This window comes from Syngnathus typhle, linkage group LG22 (genome assembly GCF_033458585.1).
Source record: "Syngnathus typhle isolate RoL2023-S1 ecotype Sweden linkage group LG22, RoL_Styp_1.0, whole genome shotgun sequence".
NCBI classification, from domain to species: Eukaryota; Metazoa; Chordata; class Actinopteri; order Syngnathiformes; family Syngnathidae; genus Syngnathus; species Syngnathus typhle.
In genome coordinates, this window is record NC_083759.1 from 6,153,292 (window position 1) to 6,170,013 (window position 16,722).

The 16,722-nt window shown below is 44.4% G+C and overlaps 3 protein-coding genes and 1 long non-coding RNA gene across 5 annotated transcripts; 1 reads left to right on the forward strand and 3 right to left on the reverse strand.

The window, feature by feature from the left end:
• Positions 1 to 563: 563 nt before the first annotated feature.
• LOC133146558 (sterile alpha motif domain-containing protein 15-like) lies at positions 564 to 2,952 on the reverse strand. The gene is made up of 4 exons (XM_061270412.1): positions 2,797 to 2,952; positions 1,911 to 2,073; positions 1,730 to 1,828; positions 564 to 1,119 (listed from the first exon to the last, which is right to left on the reverse strand). Exons 2-4 carry the CDS (start codon positions 1,995 to 1,997, stop codon positions 946 to 948), a joined length of 360 nt encoding a protein of 119 aa, XP_061126396.1. The 5' UTR covers positions 1,998 to 2,073; positions 2,797 to 2,952; the 3' UTR covers positions 564 to 945.
• LOC133146557 (methylmalonate-semialdehyde/malonate-semialdehyde dehydrogenase [acylating], mitochondrial-like) lies at positions 2,396 to 7,598 on the forward strand. The gene is made up of 12 exons (XM_061270411.1): positions 2,396 to 2,556; positions 2,804 to 2,845; positions 3,092 to 3,166; positions 3,433 to 3,594; positions 3,684 to 3,762; positions 4,864 to 5,166; positions 5,242 to 5,363; positions 5,452 to 5,641; positions 5,703 to 5,884; positions 6,382 to 6,561; positions 6,794 to 6,892; positions 6,976 to 7,598. Exons 1-12 carry the CDS (start codon positions 2,521 to 2,523, stop codon positions 7,078 to 7,080), a joined length of 1,575 nt encoding a protein of 524 aa, XP_061126395.1. The 5' UTR covers positions 2,396 to 2,520; the 3' UTR covers positions 7,081 to 7,598.
• Positions 7,599 to 8,065: 467 nt separating this feature from the next.
• Positions 8,066 to 12,790, reverse strand: LOC133146559 (uncharacterized). Its single transcript, XR_009711378.1, has 5 exons — positions 12,720 to 12,790; positions 11,237 to 11,489; positions 9,360 to 10,975; positions 8,637 to 8,809; positions 8,066 to 8,446 (listed from the first exon to the last, which is right to left on the reverse strand). It is a non-coding gene; the product is annotated as an uncharacterized LOC133146559 (long non-coding RNA).
• A 444-nt stretch (positions 12,791 to 13,234) lies between these two features.
• On the reverse strand, positions 13,235 to 16,374 carry LOC133146756 (echinoderm microtubule-associated protein-like 1). Of its 2 annotated transcripts, XM_061270770.1 has the most exons (7): positions 16,157 to 16,374; positions 14,504 to 14,701; positions 14,222 to 14,351; positions 14,046 to 14,147; positions 13,797 to 13,825; positions 13,701 to 13,727; positions 13,235 to 13,512 (listed from the first exon to the last, which is right to left on the reverse strand). In XM_061270770.1, the coding sequence occupies exons 1-7, from the start codon at positions 16,305 to 16,307 to the stop codon at positions 13,235 to 13,237; spliced, it is 915 nt and encodes a 304-aa protein (XP_061126754.1). In that variant the 5' UTR covers positions 16,308 to 16,374. The 2 variants fall into 2 exon arrangements, 1 of the variants encoding a protein (XP_061126754.1); XR_009711419.1 differs by lacking the exons at positions 14,222 to 14,351; positions 14,504 to 14,701; positions 16,157 to 16,374 and having other exon boundaries at positions 13,501 to 13,727; positions 13,797 to 13,831; positions 14,046 to 14,131.
• Positions 16,375 to 16,722: the final 348 nt, after the last annotated feature.

The window sequence follows — 16,722 nt, forward strand, 5'->3', positions numbered from 1 at the left end:
CGCATACACACTCCCGCCAGTTTAGAATTGGCATGGAGGATTTCTATTCTTAATCAATACCTCGATCTGAATGCCTCAGCGGGTCAATAAGAGCTTGAGTTAGGTCATCTTGGCAAGAGCTTCATTGACCACTTCATTAGGAACACCGTTGGGATTATTTTTCTATTGAGTGGCTGACTCCATACATGACAAAAAAAGGCTTAGAATATGAAGTACCAAATGGTACAAAGTACGTTATTGTGGCTGTAGTATGTTATGAGTTGATACTTCTATTTTTATACCCTTGACTTTAGTAGCATAGGAAAGAAAAGAATTTTGGCCTTGAAAAGACCTGTCGTTAGCTTCGAGTTCAATTAGTAGGCTCGACTGTGCACATTAGGGGAATGATGGTTCGTCCCATGGGTGTGACTACTTTTGTATCCTTGACTTTGACATACCTTTGAACCATACTTCAACTTTGCACGGCCCGGTAGTTACCTTGAGGTCCAATTATTATCTTTCCGAGTTATAGAAATGAACACCTACCTGCTCGTGAAAGCTCCAGCGGGACTCTTAAATCATGATTCTTTCAAAGAATATCACATTTATTTAAATGCAGCGTATTGTAATAGAAACACTTTACAGCGGCCGTAATTACAATGCTTGGCGGACGGGAATTGTGAATGTCGGAACCCTTGAGTGAGTGAGTGAGTCACGAAGAGAGTTGGCGGGCAGAACATTGCGTTTGATACAATATGTGCCTCCACACACACAATCCAGTGTTTGCCGCTATATTGAGGATTTCTTTGTGGAATGTACCAAATCACGGAAATCCCTGCAACATTAAATGTTTTACTAGTTTCCGTAAAATTTCAAGTGCTTGTAAAAACTGACTGATTCTACATTTGACATTTATGAAATAAACTATGAAAGTGTTTCGTCTGGACCCTACAGAGGTTTCAAAGTTCAGTGGCTGATGTCTTTCAGGAGCTGCTCAGGGGTGAGCTCATCGGTCTTCACCCCCGTGCGACTCTTCATCTCCAAAAAGAGGCCCTCGATGTCCCGTGGCGGGTCGGCAATGCTGCGACTCCACAGGACCTCGGTGATGCCCAGGAGCTCGCGCACACGTGCCGCGATGGCCTGCCGAGCACACGGCGGGTGAGTACGTTAAAAAGTTGGATAAGGGCGAAAGGGAGTCTTTTGATTGTCTAACTTTTTGTTTGGTGCTCTCATCTCGCCGAGAATTGGGAGCGTTTCGTCTTTTGAGAACCAGATGAAGGAGTGTGCGTGCGTGCGAGCATCTTGAGTAAAATAGTCCTTCATTATTTGTTTGCACCTGCTTCCACCCTGATGCTGACACACGAGAGCAGACGCACTGAACTAATTTAGCAGACATAGAGACGAGGGGAATACAGCTTTTTATTTTTGGTGATGGACTAGTAATTTCAAACAATGAGAGCCAATACAAGCTGTTTCCAAAATTTTGCCAAACATTCAGCTTTATGAGAAGGGGTATTAAATTAATCAATGCAAAGTGAGTGTCATTCAATGTGTAGGTGTAACCTAATTAAGGGGCCAATGAATACGTGTGAGTCATTTGAATTAATTCAAATCAAGGCACACAAGTGTTTGGCAAGCAGATGGCATATATCGGGTACGATAATGTGTGCTGCAGTCTCTTTAACCTTATTCCAGCTTGTATTTTATGCTTGTTTTTGATATTTTAAGCGTTGTGAGTAGTTTTTACTACCTGCATGTGTTTGAAATCTGTGATTCCGAGTCTTGGCATGTGGACACAATCCACAAAGATCAGCTTTCTTCCTGTGACACAGTTCTCAGTGAAGCACAGCTGCCATGGAAACAATGTGAATGATTACGATCACTATTGTCATCCTCTGTTGTGTCTGATTAGCATTACAATGGCAACCTACTTTATACTGCGGAAAACCTATGGACTCAATCCATCTTGCAACATCCTCGCAACTCCACTGCAGGAACTCCATGTTGCGTGTACCCATGTTGTCATGGAAACAGGCTCTCGACGACTCGAGTCGCTTACTTTGCCTTCAGCTTGTATCAAAGCGAGCTTTGACGCTTTAAAAATAAAGATCGATTTTGTAAAATTAGAATACTTTGACTTGTTTGACATTGCTACGCAGAGCTTTTGACATTTTTTGACGCATACATTCCCAGGAGGTTTGAACTCGAGACAAGTTCAACTCCGATGACGGTGTAAGAACATCCAATCAGCTTCTAGGAAATTAGGGCGGCAGTTGAATGACGCCTTTTGATTGGTCCGCTGTTAAAACGTCCCGCCTATTAAGGAAGCTTAGCTACGGTGACGTTTTTAGTCGATTCACAAACAGCATGGAATAACAAAAGCCACAAACATCGAGCACTCCTATCGGTGTATAGGTCGCAGGTTAAACTCCCAGCCCCGCCCCCCCCGTCTCCCATGTTTGCTAGTGGACGTTTGGACGGCTTCTACGCGTTCTGTGGTGGGTCACTCGAAGGACTAAAACAGTAACCTTAGTTCCCGCAATGGCTGCAATACTCCGCTTCGTGCTGAATAAGAAGGTAAAGCAAAGAAAAGTCTTAAAGTGTCCCATTATCACTTGAGTTAGTGAGTTGAAGCTAACCAGCTACGTGGCTAGCTAGTAGCACGCGCTGCAGCTCTGCTTGCTTGTCAGACTTGTTTGATCAGTCGTCTGTATTTTATTATTTAGTTAGAGTGTTGAATAAACTTGTCTTGATTATTTACATACGGGTTAGTTTGCGTAACGCGAACAAAAGAGTCAAATGTTAACCAAATTTTACCTTCCAGACATCCCCCGTGCAGCTGGGCCGTATGTGCTACTCGTCTGTGGTAAGAAGAGATCTCACACTGTGCAACGAGTCTCACTCCCCGACACATAACGTTATATTGACGATCAGCGTCACTGTGACAAGTCATTCACGTTACTCTTTCACAAAGAAAACCGTAAAACACAAGTCCCTTTCAAACTCTCGCGTGTTTTACCTCAAGGAACACTTGGGGGTCACTTGAACAAAATAAAGTGTACACCCATCTATCCATTGAGCACGTGAGCATGTATTTGTGTGACCTCTGCAGCCCACCACCAAGCTGTTCATCGATGGGAAGTTTGTCGAGTCCAACACATCAGAATGGCTCGATATTCACAACCCTGTAAGTATTTATAAATGCATGCCTATGCCATCTTTGTTGTGCTATAAAAGGAAGTTAGAGGAGATAAAACAAGTACTACAAAAGATATCCGAGGTCTCAGCAACATTCTGGCAAGCTTATGATGGCTCGTAAATACGCAAGTCAAATTTACAATGTTGTTAAGTACCAGAAAAAGATTTTGCTGTAAATGTTAATGCACGAGCTGAAGTAAGGAGTGCAGTCAGTGTGTCTGAACGGACTGTCTCTGCTCCTCGCCACCCTCGCAGGCCACTAATGAGGTGGTGGGCCGCGTTCCCAAAGCCACGCAGACGGAGATGCTGGCCGCCGCGGAGTCCTGCTCCCGTAGCTTCCGCTCCTGGTCGGAGACGTCCATCCTAAGCCGCCAGCAGATCTTCCTACGCTACCAGCAGCTCATCAAAGACAACATTGTAACAAGTTTTTTTATTTATTTTTTATTTTACTCGTGCAATTTCCATTGAATTTTGCCTAACCTTGTCTCTCTATTTTTCAATTCTAGAAAGAGCTGGCTAAGATGATCACGCTGGAACAAGGCAAGACTCTGGCTGATGCCGAAGGTGATGTCTTCCGAGGACTGCGTGAGTAAAAGTATCTAATTTGCAAAAACACAACAAGTTACTTATATTCATCTTTAACGCCAAAGTTTTTGTGAAGTCACTTATGGAAAAGTTGCAATGACACCAATTAGGAATCAGAGTCAAAAATAAAACACAATTAGCAAGTTAGCCCATTTTTAGTACTGCGTTTCCTTCGTTTAAATCACAGTTTGCATATCGGCAGAATACAAACAAAATGCGACTTGCAACAGGCAAATTAAACGTTATTGATCAATTTAAAAGTCCCCGCAGGGATGGGTTTTTTTTTTTCTCCCCCTGACTTTCTGCTTTTATTCATCTTCATGGATTGATGTGTTTCCAGTAAAGACAGCTGCACAGTGGATTGCGGCGCAAGGCTTCCTAAGCAGTCCCAGTGAGCTTTTTATGTGCGTCGTCTTCGGATTGATCGCTGCTGGCCGCTTAATGGGCCGCGATAAAAAACACAATTTCGTTCTCTCTGTCTCCCTCAGTTTTTTTTTTTTTTTCCCCTTCTGGTGACAAGAAAAGAAATCCGCCACCAACTGTCGCACGCTCGTCCACAGTAAAAACACGGTTTCGGCTGACTCGGACGCTAGCTATGGCGCTAAATGGAAAGCTCTGGAGCAGGATGACCGTGAAATTTATGGAAAGTTGTTAAAAAAAAAAAAATCGTCATGATGGTCAAAGCAAAGTGGCTGTCTATTAATAATACTCGTGCATCAACATATATATCATGTCAGTGAGCCCACAAAACCTTCCACTGTTCAAATGCTACACTCCCCATTTTATATATTTGTTGTCCCTCTCGTGTAGCTAAATCAATCAACTCTTTATCTCTTTTCCGTCACTCCTGTTGAGGAATTAAGATCCGCTCGCCAAAGCATTTCTTGGCGCAGTTCAAAGTAACGAGCGGCATTCCATTATCAGCAGAAAAGATGGCTGGTGTGCCATCAGCTTAAGATTTACTAGCACGCTGCATTTTACCCAAAGGCAATCGACAGCTTCAGCAAGTGGAAAACATTAAGCCAATGGCTTGCTTAAACACAGCAACCCTCGGTGCCTGTTGTTGATTTCAAGCGTGACTAAAATGTGTCGCTCGGGCAGAGGTGGTGGAGCACGCCTGCAGCATCACGTCGCTGATGCTGGGCGAGACGCTGCCGTCCATCACCAAGGACATGGACACATACACCTACCGCCTGCCCATCGGCGTGTGCGCCGGCATCGCTCCCTTCAACTTCCCCGCCATGATCCCGCTGTGGATGTTCCCCATCGGCATGGTGTGCGGCAACACCTACCTGATGAAGCCGTCGGAGCGCGTCCCCGGATGCACCATGCTGCTGGCCAAGATGCTGCAGGACGCCGGAGCGCCTGACGGCACGCTCAACATCATCCACGGGCAGCACGCAGGTCGGCGGCATAAGTCTTGCGAGCGCGGCGTCTATTCAGAGGAGGATTTTAAATCTTGTGTCTGTTTGAACGCAGCTGTCAATTTCATTTGCGACCATCCTGCCATCAAAGCCATCAGCTTTGTGGGATCCAACCAGGCGGGAGAGTACATCTACGAAAGGGGCTCCAAGAACGGCAAGAGGGTGCAGTCCAACATGGTACATGGTTTTTGTTCCTAATGCAAAGAACTTAGTAGTCTTACTCTTTTCCATCTTGAGTCACTATTCATTACTTGCATTTTCCCAGGGCGCCAAAAACCACGGCGTGGTGATGCCAGACGCCAACAAGGAGAACACTATCAATCAGCTGGTGGGCGCCGCTTTCGGAGCGGCCGGCCAGCGCTGCATGGCTCTCTCCACCGCCATTTTTGTGGGCGAGTCTCGCGAGTGGCTCCCGGAGTTGGTGGAGCGCTCCAAATCGTTGCGCGTCAACGCAGGTAAACATTGCCTCGCCGGGTCTCACCCACGTATTGCCGATTAACGCCGGACAATGTGCAGGCGACCAGCCCGGCGCTGACGTGGGACCGCTCATCTCTCCCGAGGCCAAGGCTCGCGTCGAGTCTCTGATCCAGAGCGGCGTCAATGAGGGCGCCCAGGTGCTGCTGGACGGCAGGAACGTCAACGTTAAAGGATACGAGAACGGCAATTTTGTTGGACCCACCATCTTGGCCAGTGTAACGGTGAGCCTCCATAAAATCTTTGTCTCTAGCCATTGTGTTTACATTTAATCATTAAAAAAATGCTCATTGAAATACAGTTTTGTTTGTCTACGTGAATGCAACAAATATTCCAGCATTCTTGATAACGCATGTGTTGTATCGTTGCAAATGCTCGGGGCATACTTTGCCTGCCCATTGCTAAAATGTAATGTTGGGTGACCACAGATGCCGCTGTAAGAATCGCATTGCTACGAGTAAAAACCGTGCCAAGACTTGAACGGTTGCTTCCTTTTCACTGCGGGTAGGGTATTTATTCAGACAGAACATTGAATCCATAATAAAGGAACGTTCTGCCGCACTGTAGTGTTTTCCCACAGCTGTTAAAGTCTTGCATACCCCGCTGAGCTTGTATCCCGAGGAAGCCGATAAAACGCTTTTTCCCAAGCATAAAAAGTTTGAACTTTCAAGCAGCTCGAGGCTAAGAGATTATAATTGATTGTGTTTAATGATGTCCCCAGCCGGACATGACATGCTACAAGGAGGAGATTTTTGGGCCGGTTTTGGTGGTCCTGGAGGCCGACGACCTGGATGATGCCATCTCCATGATCAACAGCAACCCCTACGGCAACGGCACGGCCATATTCACTTCCAACGGCGCCACGGCACGCAAATATACGCACGAGGTGGACGTGGGCCAGGTGAGATCAAGTCAAAGCCAAGAAAATGAAACAAACCTCCAAATATTTGGTTTTATTGTATTTTTTTTACCATTTACTCTTTTTAAATAGAATTGTAAGCTAAAATAGAATAGCATGACATTATGTACAGTAATGAAAAGTCATTTCGAAGTATGATTTTGACTTTTAGCAAATAATTAAACTCTTTGTCTGCATGTATGATTCAGTGACAATAATTTGTGCTTTTCGGCAGATTGGCGTGAATGTTCCCATCCCTGTCCCCCTGCCTATGTTCTCCTTCACTGGTTCCAGAGGCTCCTTCAGGGGAGACACCAACTTCTATGGCAAACAGGTGAGAAATGTTCAAAATCCTCCACTCGCCACCAAAAAGTCGTGATCAGCTTGAACCACGTTCTCGTGCTTTTCTTCGTGAAGGGCATCCAGTTCTACACGCAGATCAAGACGGTGACGTCACAGTGGAAAGCCGAGGACGCCACCGTGACGAGCCCGGCTGTCACCATGCCGACCATGGGACGCTAATTCTCCAGCACTGCCTTCAGTGACTTTGACATGTGCCTTAAAAAAAACATGGCAGAGGAATGGATGAAGGCTGTTTTTTAAAGTTGATTTTATTGTACAAAACCGATTTTGTAGGTGGGGGTATTATCAGGCTGGTAAACAAGTCGTCATCAGCTTGCCTCCTATGGAGAAAGTGTTGTTGGTCCTCATTAATATTGCACAACAAGTTGAAACCTCGTGATGTCCGCTGTGGTTCGGTTCAAGCCCAGAGTAGCAATAGTAGGTCAATTTGAATTTCCAAGCAGTCACAGTAGTTTGAAAGTGTTTCGGGGAAACTGGAGACAGAGAAAATGTAAACGGGGCAAATACTTTTGTATGGCACTCGCCGACAAGAGCGTCACAGCATATGCGTAAATAATATAGTGTCATCATGTCTTGTGTTCCCAACTAAATGTGATGACACACTTGCCTTTGTCATACTACCCTGTGTAAGGTGTCTGTGTCAAATGAATGGCAATAAATTGCAACAGTTCAGATGATATTCTTGGTGTTTTTGTTTGGAAAGCCTCAGTGGACATGACAGTTGCTAAGTCTGGCTGCCGTGATGTCACAGCTATGCTAATTGCACGAATTGTCAGAGGAATATCATGGTGAGACCTAGCCGTATTTCTCCTGATTTCGTTCTACTTTCTCTACAGTTGTATTTGCAAATTTGTCATCTCTAGATGTTAAGAGGCAGTTGCATATTTGACCGAATTCGTTTTTTAAGCTCGGGTTTGCTTTGACGTGCTTTTGTGAGGTAGCATATGTGAATGCCGACTGAATTCGTTCGCTCGCGAAAAGTTGGGAAAATAAGGGAACCCACTGGTGAAATTGGAGATAAGTTTCCCTTTTTTTGCAAGCGAAGCTGAGCGTTTAGTTATTGGCAGTGGTTATTTTACCGTGGGTAAACGCTGACTGGTAAACATCACCTGCCACTTTTTTTTCACAGCAAAACAATATTAAGAAACTTTGACCAACTCATTTATTCAGACTCCAGAGATATGTAATATTGTTATAGTTATTCAAAACAATTATATATTTCCTCTATTAATGGTTTAATATGATTTAATAACTAGACCTTTAATGGCACTGTATGATATCTTAAGCCATTCATTTTGCACTCATTTGAAGAGTTTAAAATCCTTCAAACCTTACAGTTCTAACGTGTTACTGGAGGTGCAATGATTGTCAGTCGATCCAACGAGCTCATGTTTCTGTTCCTGATGACAACATGTTATCAGCAGGCAGGAGCAGTGATTTGACACTCACACGGTAGGCACTGGCTCCCCCGTCGCTCGTCCCGCTGTCTAATGACATCTCGTGTCATTTATGTTCTCCTGGTTATCTGTGTTAGAGATGTGACAGACGTCTCGCTGACATATCACAACAAGCACGTCATTCAAGCAATAATACACAAAAATAAGTGCAATTTGACTCAATGTGTAGTACAAGTACAACAAATTAATTAAATGGTTCTCATCCATCAGAGTGGAAATGAAGCTACTCCTGGTGTTCGTGGCGCTGGCAGTGCCCACCTGGGCGCAGGTCGCACAGCGGACAGATGTCTCCAGCGACGTCCTTCCGTCCGCTGTCCTGCACCGACCAGCCAACCGCAGTCGCATCTGCTACCCGGTGATGTTTGTTGCGGGCAGCACGGGGACGCAAGGAGACATTCCCCTCGGTGAAGCTGTATTTGGATGTTTTGTTTCTGCCCGAAGGAGACAAGAAGACATATTTTATTCAAGCACTTTATTCATGATCACCAATAAAGTAAAGTAACAAACTTAACTTGAATCTTTGTCCACCCTATTGGTGCTAGGAGGGGATGTTGCAGTTGTCTCAGAAGACCTAGTCTTTCTTGCGAGGGGGCTCAGATAGTAGATCTGCATAGTCACTATGTGAAGCGGTGAGATGGGGATGTTAACCTAACTCTAACGTCAGCCCTAACCCTAATTCCAGCTCTAGCTCCAACTCCAACCCTACCTCTAGCCCTCACCCTAGGCCTAAACTTTAGGGAGGTGTATGGTTTAATTTTTCCATGATAAAATATTAGAGAAGAAATATTTTCGCGGACCGGCCTTTCTATAAATAAATAATACATTTACAATAAATGTATAATACATTTATAATAAATATATAAATACGATGAAACAAAATGATACAACTGACATAAAAACAAATATAAACGACATACATTTTTTATTAATTATTTATTAGTAATTATTCATTATTTATTAAATTTTATTAATAAAACTCACCATTACGTTGAATTAGTGGGAGCACTGAGCTCCGGTCCCATCTTGGCGTAATCGGAGACAATGCCATGTGATTGGGGCGTGGTTCTGGCAATTTGGAGCCATCTGATTAGTCAGACGTGCGAATGCTACAATCTGATTGGCTCAGGGAAAGTTGGCCGGGGTTATGTAAATTTATACTGCGCTGTGATTGGTCAGACTGAATTTGGGCAGAGTTAGGAGGCAGGGTAAGTGGCACTTAGGTTTTGGAAGGCAGTTTTCAAGTCTTTGACTGTTACCCTCCATCTCACATGACTTCAAGTGACTGCAATGAAATTGCGGTCATGATGAAAGTGACTGCAATTGAATTGCTGTCATTTTGAGTCATGTGAGATGGAGAGTAACAGTCAAAGACTTGTGTCCGTCCGTGACAGCAGGGCACCCCTCACCTCGAGATTGAAAACTGCCTTCCAAAACCTAAGTGCCATTGCACTAACCACCAAGCATGAGAAACTTCAAATGAGTGAAGCAAATTTGCTCTTAAAAACACAAAGACTTGCATTCCAGTTGATTAATTTCAGTGGCGTAGCCAGGAATTTTTCCAGTAGGAAAAAAAATCGAACATCACCCACGCCGTTCGCTGATCGCTAAAACAACATCCAGGTCCAGGAGGCAAACGGTGAATGGATAACATCGCGCACATAGAATAGCTACGCCACTGATTAATTTATTGGACAGAAAAGCAGTTTAAAACATTTGAGCAGTCAATGTTTGTGTGGGACGAATTTAGTTGCTCACAAACATTGATGACAGGCCTTGCATGGAAGTAGCTTAAGTGTATGATGAGCTCAGGTGAGATGTCACTTACTTCTAATGACACAAGCGCCACCAGGGGGAAGGTGAGCACGTGCTAACAGCTGACATCTGGGACAAAACCTAAGTACCAGGTACTGCACAGTACCATCACCACACACTTTTGGACATGTTTTTCCATGACACTGACGCAAACCAAGAGAGTTAAATATTGATTGATTGAACATTTATTGATCCCCGGGGTTGGGGAAATTCAGGCCCCAGCAGTATTCATACCACAGAGCGGGTATATAAAAAGACACACAGATGGCATGAGCGCAACTCAATAGGCTCTTACAAGGCTGCCACACAACGGCGCCACAAAGAAAGCCAGTAAGTGCGAAAGTTAAAAGCCATCAAAGCAAAGCAACAAGACTAAGGGAAAAAAAAGTAACAGCGGCCAACCAGCGCACGGCCCCAACACCAAAGAACACCCATAGCCTCTACGGGATCCATAAACAGGTGTAAAGGCAGCCAAGTTCAACGGCGTTCAATGGACCGAGGTCGTGAATCGGTAAAACATCACAAAACAGGCAAACGTGTGAGCAGCGTCCTGGGCACCCAGTCGGGGCACGAGCAGATGGTCATCATGGGGCTGGCACGGCGAAGGTCGTTGGTTCCGACGAGCACGAGGGAGCGGACTCCCCACAGGTGGCTGCGAGGCCAAGGCGAGGGACCTGGTCAGCACCGGCCGGATGAGCAGGAAGCCATCGTAGAGTCACATGGTCCCGACCGATGTGCGCAGACATCCCATAACCAGGGAAAAAAAATATCCGATCCGAAGCGATCTGCACACGCCGAGTTGCGGTAGAAGGCACCAGCATCGCCGAGTGGACAAATAGAAAGAAAGAAAAAGGAGAAAAGAAGGAAATAAAGAGAAAGAGAGAGAACACTGCTGGGAGGCTGCCACTCACATCTGCGCCATACCAAAAAAATATATATATAATATATAAAAATATTAATCAAATCTATATTTCTGACTAACCTGGTTTGCATCAATGTCATTAAAAACACGTCTAGAGGTGTTTGATGATTAAGTTGTGCAGTACCTGGCACTTTTTGGCCCAGTCAGATGTCAGCTGGTTGGATGTGCTACCTTCCGCCTGGTGGCACTTGTGTGCCATTCCAAGTGACAGGCGCAGTGGCGGCACTCGCGGCCACCTTGTGGTGCAATGTGACATCACACATCAGCTCCTCAAGCACAACACTGCGTTCTCACACGTTCCAATTGCAAGTTGCCGTCTCTTCCGCTGTGCATGTCCCACAAGGCTGTCGGCTGCACCTCTGGGGCCCAAACCTCCACTATCATGTCAAGCAAGCAAAACAGTCGTGGATTGCACTAATTGACACAAAACGTTTTTCCAGTCATTTCATTCATATCAATTAAGAGAACAGTGATATAGTTTCACTTTTAATGTGTGAATTCCCAAATGTGCAGCTAATGCATTTGTATGAGCAATTAGCTCCACAGCCGACATGCAATGAGCACCTCAACCAAGTTTCAAAGTCTTCAGACTGAAAAGACGTTATGTGTCAAAATACTGAGTAGGTCAAAAGGCAACAAACTGTTCCTCTAATATCATGTCTTTACCTCCGCTTGTGAAAATACAATTTCAATTACCGCATTTTATTTTATTTGAAATGCTTCCAGTGCCATCAGTTGCTAGGGTTTTAATCACGAAAACTTACTAGTTAATTAAGTGATTTAATGCTGAATGGAACTAACTAGCCCCTGCGAGCCATTTTTTCTTTGTGGGGGGGGGGGTTAAATTAATTTGTTCACTTTTATTTCCTTGGCAGCTATAATGGTACACTGTCCAATTTTAACACTTCAACATTGGCTATCCAGGGATTTTCAAATGATTTTGTCCAAGGGACCACCATTATAACCAAGAAGCAACTCGGGGACCACTGCTTTGGCAGAATAGTATTTCATTTTGCACTGAAGATGGATAGACCTGTAAAGGGTATTTATTTGCATCTGTATGTCTATTTTGGAAATCTACATTTGACATAATTTGGATAGGTGAATGAATCACAAAATAAACTGGAAAATAATTTGTTGAAAATTGCTAGAATATCGCACACTGTCAAATGACCGAAACAGTCATGGAAACCTGAACTACAGCGCATTAGCGCCCTCGGCTGGACATATGTTGTACTGCTTCCACCCCACTTATTTCTATGCGTGGAACCACAACTTCTGAAACTGCTGTGGCCGATCTGCTCTTACCCACTATCTAATTTACCTGACAACTGTCAAATAACTGAGCACGGATTAAATTAATTTTAGAAAATAATATAACGTGTCATTGACCTTCCCTAATCACGGAAGGCATAATACTACATAGTAGGAAAAAAAAAAAAAGTGTATATGTTGGCGTCAATATGTGCAGGTAGACGACAAGCAGCCGACGTGGAGCCTCCAACAACATACAACATACAAACTCGAGGAGCTCGTGTCGTAATGATGCTCCGGCATATTTACATGTAAACGGCAAAAAAGAACTTGAAAATGTTAGCAATACTCACTCAAAACAAAGCTAGTAGTCACCGGTAGTTAGGGACGGTGAACTGGCGTGCGTACGGCAACCGAGAAAGCTCAATTCAAAAGGAACCAAGTGTGTTTGACAACCTGCAGAAAAGCGGAATGACTCCTCGGACAGCAGCAACAGGGACGTGTTATTAAGGGAAATATTCGTATCCATAGTTTATTCTAAAACGGATTTTTAAAGACATAACTTTGAGACTTATACTAAATGGATTGCCTAAAAAAAGGAAAGAAATCACATCACAAGTTCATTTATTACCAGGTTCATTATCATTACACATATCTTACTCAATTCTAGTACATACTGTATGTGTTTGCAATACACATTGTGGAAGTCACGGTAATTTCATTAGGTCATTTTTTTTTTTTTTTGCATAATTGTGTTGCTCAAGACTCACAACTATATCCATTACTACTTTCTAGATAATTACTTATTACGGATACGTTAAGTCAAAAAGTAAGCGAAAACAGAAATGGAGGTGTTGGTTCTTGCTGGTCAGTAACAAATCTGAAAGTACTGGCTGGAGGACTTGATGGGGCTTTTGTGGCTCTTAGCATCGTGTTGTGTGTTCCGCTGACTGGTGACATTGGTGGAAGTCTTCTGAAGGTTCAACATAGACGACGGGCTCTTCCTCCTTGCGTCGGATTTGGCATGCTGGGTCCCCCCTGGCCCACCACTGCCCCCGGCTGCTGGCACCGCGGGGGCAGATGTTGCAATGGTCTCAGAAGACCCAGTCTTTCTTGCGAGGGGGCTCAGATAGATCTGCATAGTCACTAAGTGAAGCGGTGAGATGGGGATGAGGTAGAAATGGTGGTGAATGTGAAGGGGGCAGCATGAAGGGGACAAGGGAAAGAAGTCATGGTGAGATGAGGAAATAAATGAAGGGTAGACACAGAAACATGACTCAAACACAAAATTCAATACCAGATTGTGTGGGAAATTCATCATGAGTGAATCCTACCTTTGCTGTGCGTCACTCGCCTCATGCCTGCATAGTAACAACACGTCAATGTCTCGTGTAAAAACTTGCATCAAAAATGATACTGAAAATTTTTACCTAAGCTCACAAGTTCTTCCTTGGATCTGCTCATCCTAATGGCATTGAGTGAAGATTATTATTGTAATCAAAATACCAAAATCATACAACCAACTCATTGATCAAGAGCTTAAAAACATTCAAGACAGTTCAAATGCATTTAACAAAGGTGTCCCTCAAGGCTCATGACTAGAACCATTGTTGTTTTTCGCCTTATTCCCCATCCCTCTGCTCTGCTGTGCTATTTGTTGAGATAAAAAACATCCGCACCCTTCTTGTGTGCTTGCACAGGATGACGCTGATGAGGACGGACGCGTTTTGGAGGTCTTACATGGACTGTCCTTCACACTCCCTGCCGGGCTCTTGACACCACTACAAAGAAGACACAAGGATATATTCATCCCTAAATCAACATTTTTATTTTCGATATAATAATATCCTCTCACCAGCGAGGGGGTGTCGGACTGTAGTTCCTGCAGGGAGCTCCAGATGGTAGCGTGGAGCTCTTCCTCAAGTTGGCAACACCTGAGGACCCTATGGGTGCTCTTGGGGGTAGACCCAATGAGACAGGCCTCCCTGTGGTGGAGACAATAATGTACATAAAAATTAAATCCCGTGATCTGAGTTTAAAAATTGTAATTTTTTTTCAGTAAAAAGTATAGAGACAAAGTTGCAGTGGATATACATATGCAAAATGGATGTGACAATTAACAGCGATCTTTGCAAACCTTTAGTGCCTGATGTCCTCCTGCCCAATGCGGTAGCATTGGCGGCTTGGTGCTCCTCTGAGATGTTGAGCCTCTTGAGAACGTCAGCTAGGGTCATCTTCAGTAACTGGATCTCGTCCTCCTGCATCTGCATCCTCTGCTCCAGGTAGGTGAGCCGGTCAGCCACATCCAAGTTGCTAGCCGCTGAGCTGCGACCATCTGGATGACACCATGTTGTCAGCGTTCATTACGTAACACATCTCGCCAATGCTTTTATGAAACCCGTGGCTTGTTTACATCGGGTCTCATGATTAAGATTGCGGATTTGTCAAATGGATTGACAGATGGGTCCATCTCTCATATCACCAGACACTTTCTTCATACGGTTATTAAATTGTATTCCATAATTTCCCTAAAATATTGTTAAAATTGTTAATATTATAAAGCATGTGAAATAATATTTAATAGTATATTGTCTGCTATGAAAATGTGATTTTTAATAAAACAATGATCCTAACATGCGCAAAAGCAATTAAAATATATTTTTTAAATTAATCAAAATTAAATGCAAGTGGATGCAAAAAAAAAAGATACATTATGAATAAATAAAAAACACCGTGCAAATCATAAAATCCATATTTGTCCGTTCATCAGCATCAAGATTAAGCTTTACAACCCCCTTTCGTTCTCACGCACGGCAGTCAGACTAAAAGCAAACAAGGTCAAAGCACAGCAGGATAAACTGAACGGTAAACAAAAAGTCCTTGCAACAATTGTGGTGGTCTACCATGTGAGCCGCTGGACGTCGACGATGAATAATCGTGAGGGAACCGCTGCGGGCCCGCCGGGCCTTCCTCCGCCACCTTGGCCGTATTCCTTCTCTTCCTCTCCTGGCGAGAGCACACTCTCTCTGTCCTCCTCAATCCTCCTCTGGATCCACTCACTCCGTCCATCTTCCGCAGACTCAATTCCTGAACCCACCTGGTGGCATCCAGGCCTCCTGATGCTGAGCCTGCTCCGGGTTCCACGCCGACTGGCAATACCACCGGGATGCTGTTATGTATAAAGCCCCTTCGCTCTGGGCTTAAAACCTTAGCCGTGGTCCAAATCAGCCTAAATTGCTGTGTGTGAGGGGGTACACTGATAATCCCCCAGACTGAGCCTCTTTGACCCCGCCCCACTGGCCTCTCACATAAACCTGTCACTGACAGAAAAGGACACCAAAAAGGAAAAATGTGGCCTCTTCCTTTCCTTTTTTTAACGTCTTCCTTGGTAGGACTGCGACATATCCAGATTGGAGAAATAATCTATTCATCTTTAAATCTGCTATTTTATTGTTCACACGAAATTGGAAACAGCAAAGACATGTTAATGAATGAAAAATTTCATGTTCAAGTAAATTGGAACAAATTCAACAAACTCGGAAATCAAGGTAGCACTGTAATCATTAAAGTGTCCCATAATCGGCTTCTGATTTCCAGTTTGTTCCCTCAAACCGGCTGTGACATCATCAGCAGAGACACACACACTTCCCATATAGCGATAGGGATTAGAATAGCACACAATCCTACTCCTGTAAAAGGGAATTAGCAGTCCGAAGCTGCATCTCAGATGTACAAAGGTCGTGCCCTCCCTGTAGTTAGAAAACATTTCATGACAAAAAACTTCATCTACCTGTTAAGGAGTCGGCGTCAGGCGCTAGGAGAGAGTCGCTGTGGTAGCTGTCTTTCAGCGAGCCCGTCTTGAGGAGGGCCCCAGGGCCCTCTTCCATGCCCAAACCAGGGTCTACCAATTCCAAGTCCCCCTCGTTTGTGCCCGCGGCCATGATGTGGGTCACCTTCTCCTAACAGTCGGTTGCAACCCCCTATTCCCCCCTTGCCCGCTATCCACCTGCAAATTCGCGGGCTAGTCAGGGCACAGAGAGCTTGATGTCACTCAGAGGACAGATTAAGAACCCGCTAAGCCATCTCCACATACAATCCAGTGGGGGTGGTAGACTTTGTGTGTGTGTGTGTGTGTGTGTGTGTGTGTGTGTGTGTGTGTGTGTGTGTGTGTGTGTGCGTGCGCGCGAGTGTGTACGGTACATGGGACGAAATTCTTTCACAGTTCAGGCCCAGACATAAAACAAATTCCTGACAGATACATTTTGTGTAGGTCCAGTGTGTGTATTTGTGTTAATTCCAATGTGTGTTTATGTGTGGGCGTGGCCATGATGCCAGCAGGCATTTTTACTCCCAACC

Coding starts and splice junctions, on each gene's coding strand:
- LOC133146558 (XM_061270412.1), bottom strand. CDS start 1,997: ATGGGTACACGCAACATGGAGTTCCTGCAGTGGAGTTGCGAGGATGTT. Junction 1,829..1,910: donor TAGGTTTTCCGCAGTATAAA/GTAGGTTGCCAT, acceptor TTTCCATGGCAG/CTGTGCTTCACTGAGAACTG. Junction 1,120..1,729: donor CAGATTTCAAACACATGCAG/GTAGTAAAAACT, acceptor TGTGCTCGGCAG/GCCATCGCGGCACGTGTGCG.
- LOC133146557 (XM_061270411.1), top strand. CDS start 2,521: ATGGCTGCAATACTCCGCTTCGTGCTGAATAAGAAG. Junction 2,557..2,803: donor GCTTCGTGCTGAATAAGAAG/GTAAAGCAAAGA, acceptor TTTACCTTCCAG/ACATCCCCCGTGCAGCTGGG. Junction 6,562..6,793: donor ACGAGGTGGACGTGGGCCAG/GTGAGATCAAGT, acceptor GCTTTTCGGCAG/ATTGGCGTGAATGTTCCCAT.
- LOC133146756 (XM_061270770.1), bottom strand. CDS start 16,307: ATGGCCGCGGGCACAAACGAGGGGGACTTGGAATTGGTAGACCCTGGT. Junction 14,352..14,503: donor GAGGACATCAGGCACTAAAG/GTTTGCAAAGAT, acceptor TCTCCACCACAG/GGAGGCCTGTCTCATTGGGT. Junction 13,826..14,045: donor TGTGCAAGCACACAAGAAGG/GTGCGGATGTTT, acceptor CATTAGGATGAG/CAGATCCAAGGAAGAACTTG.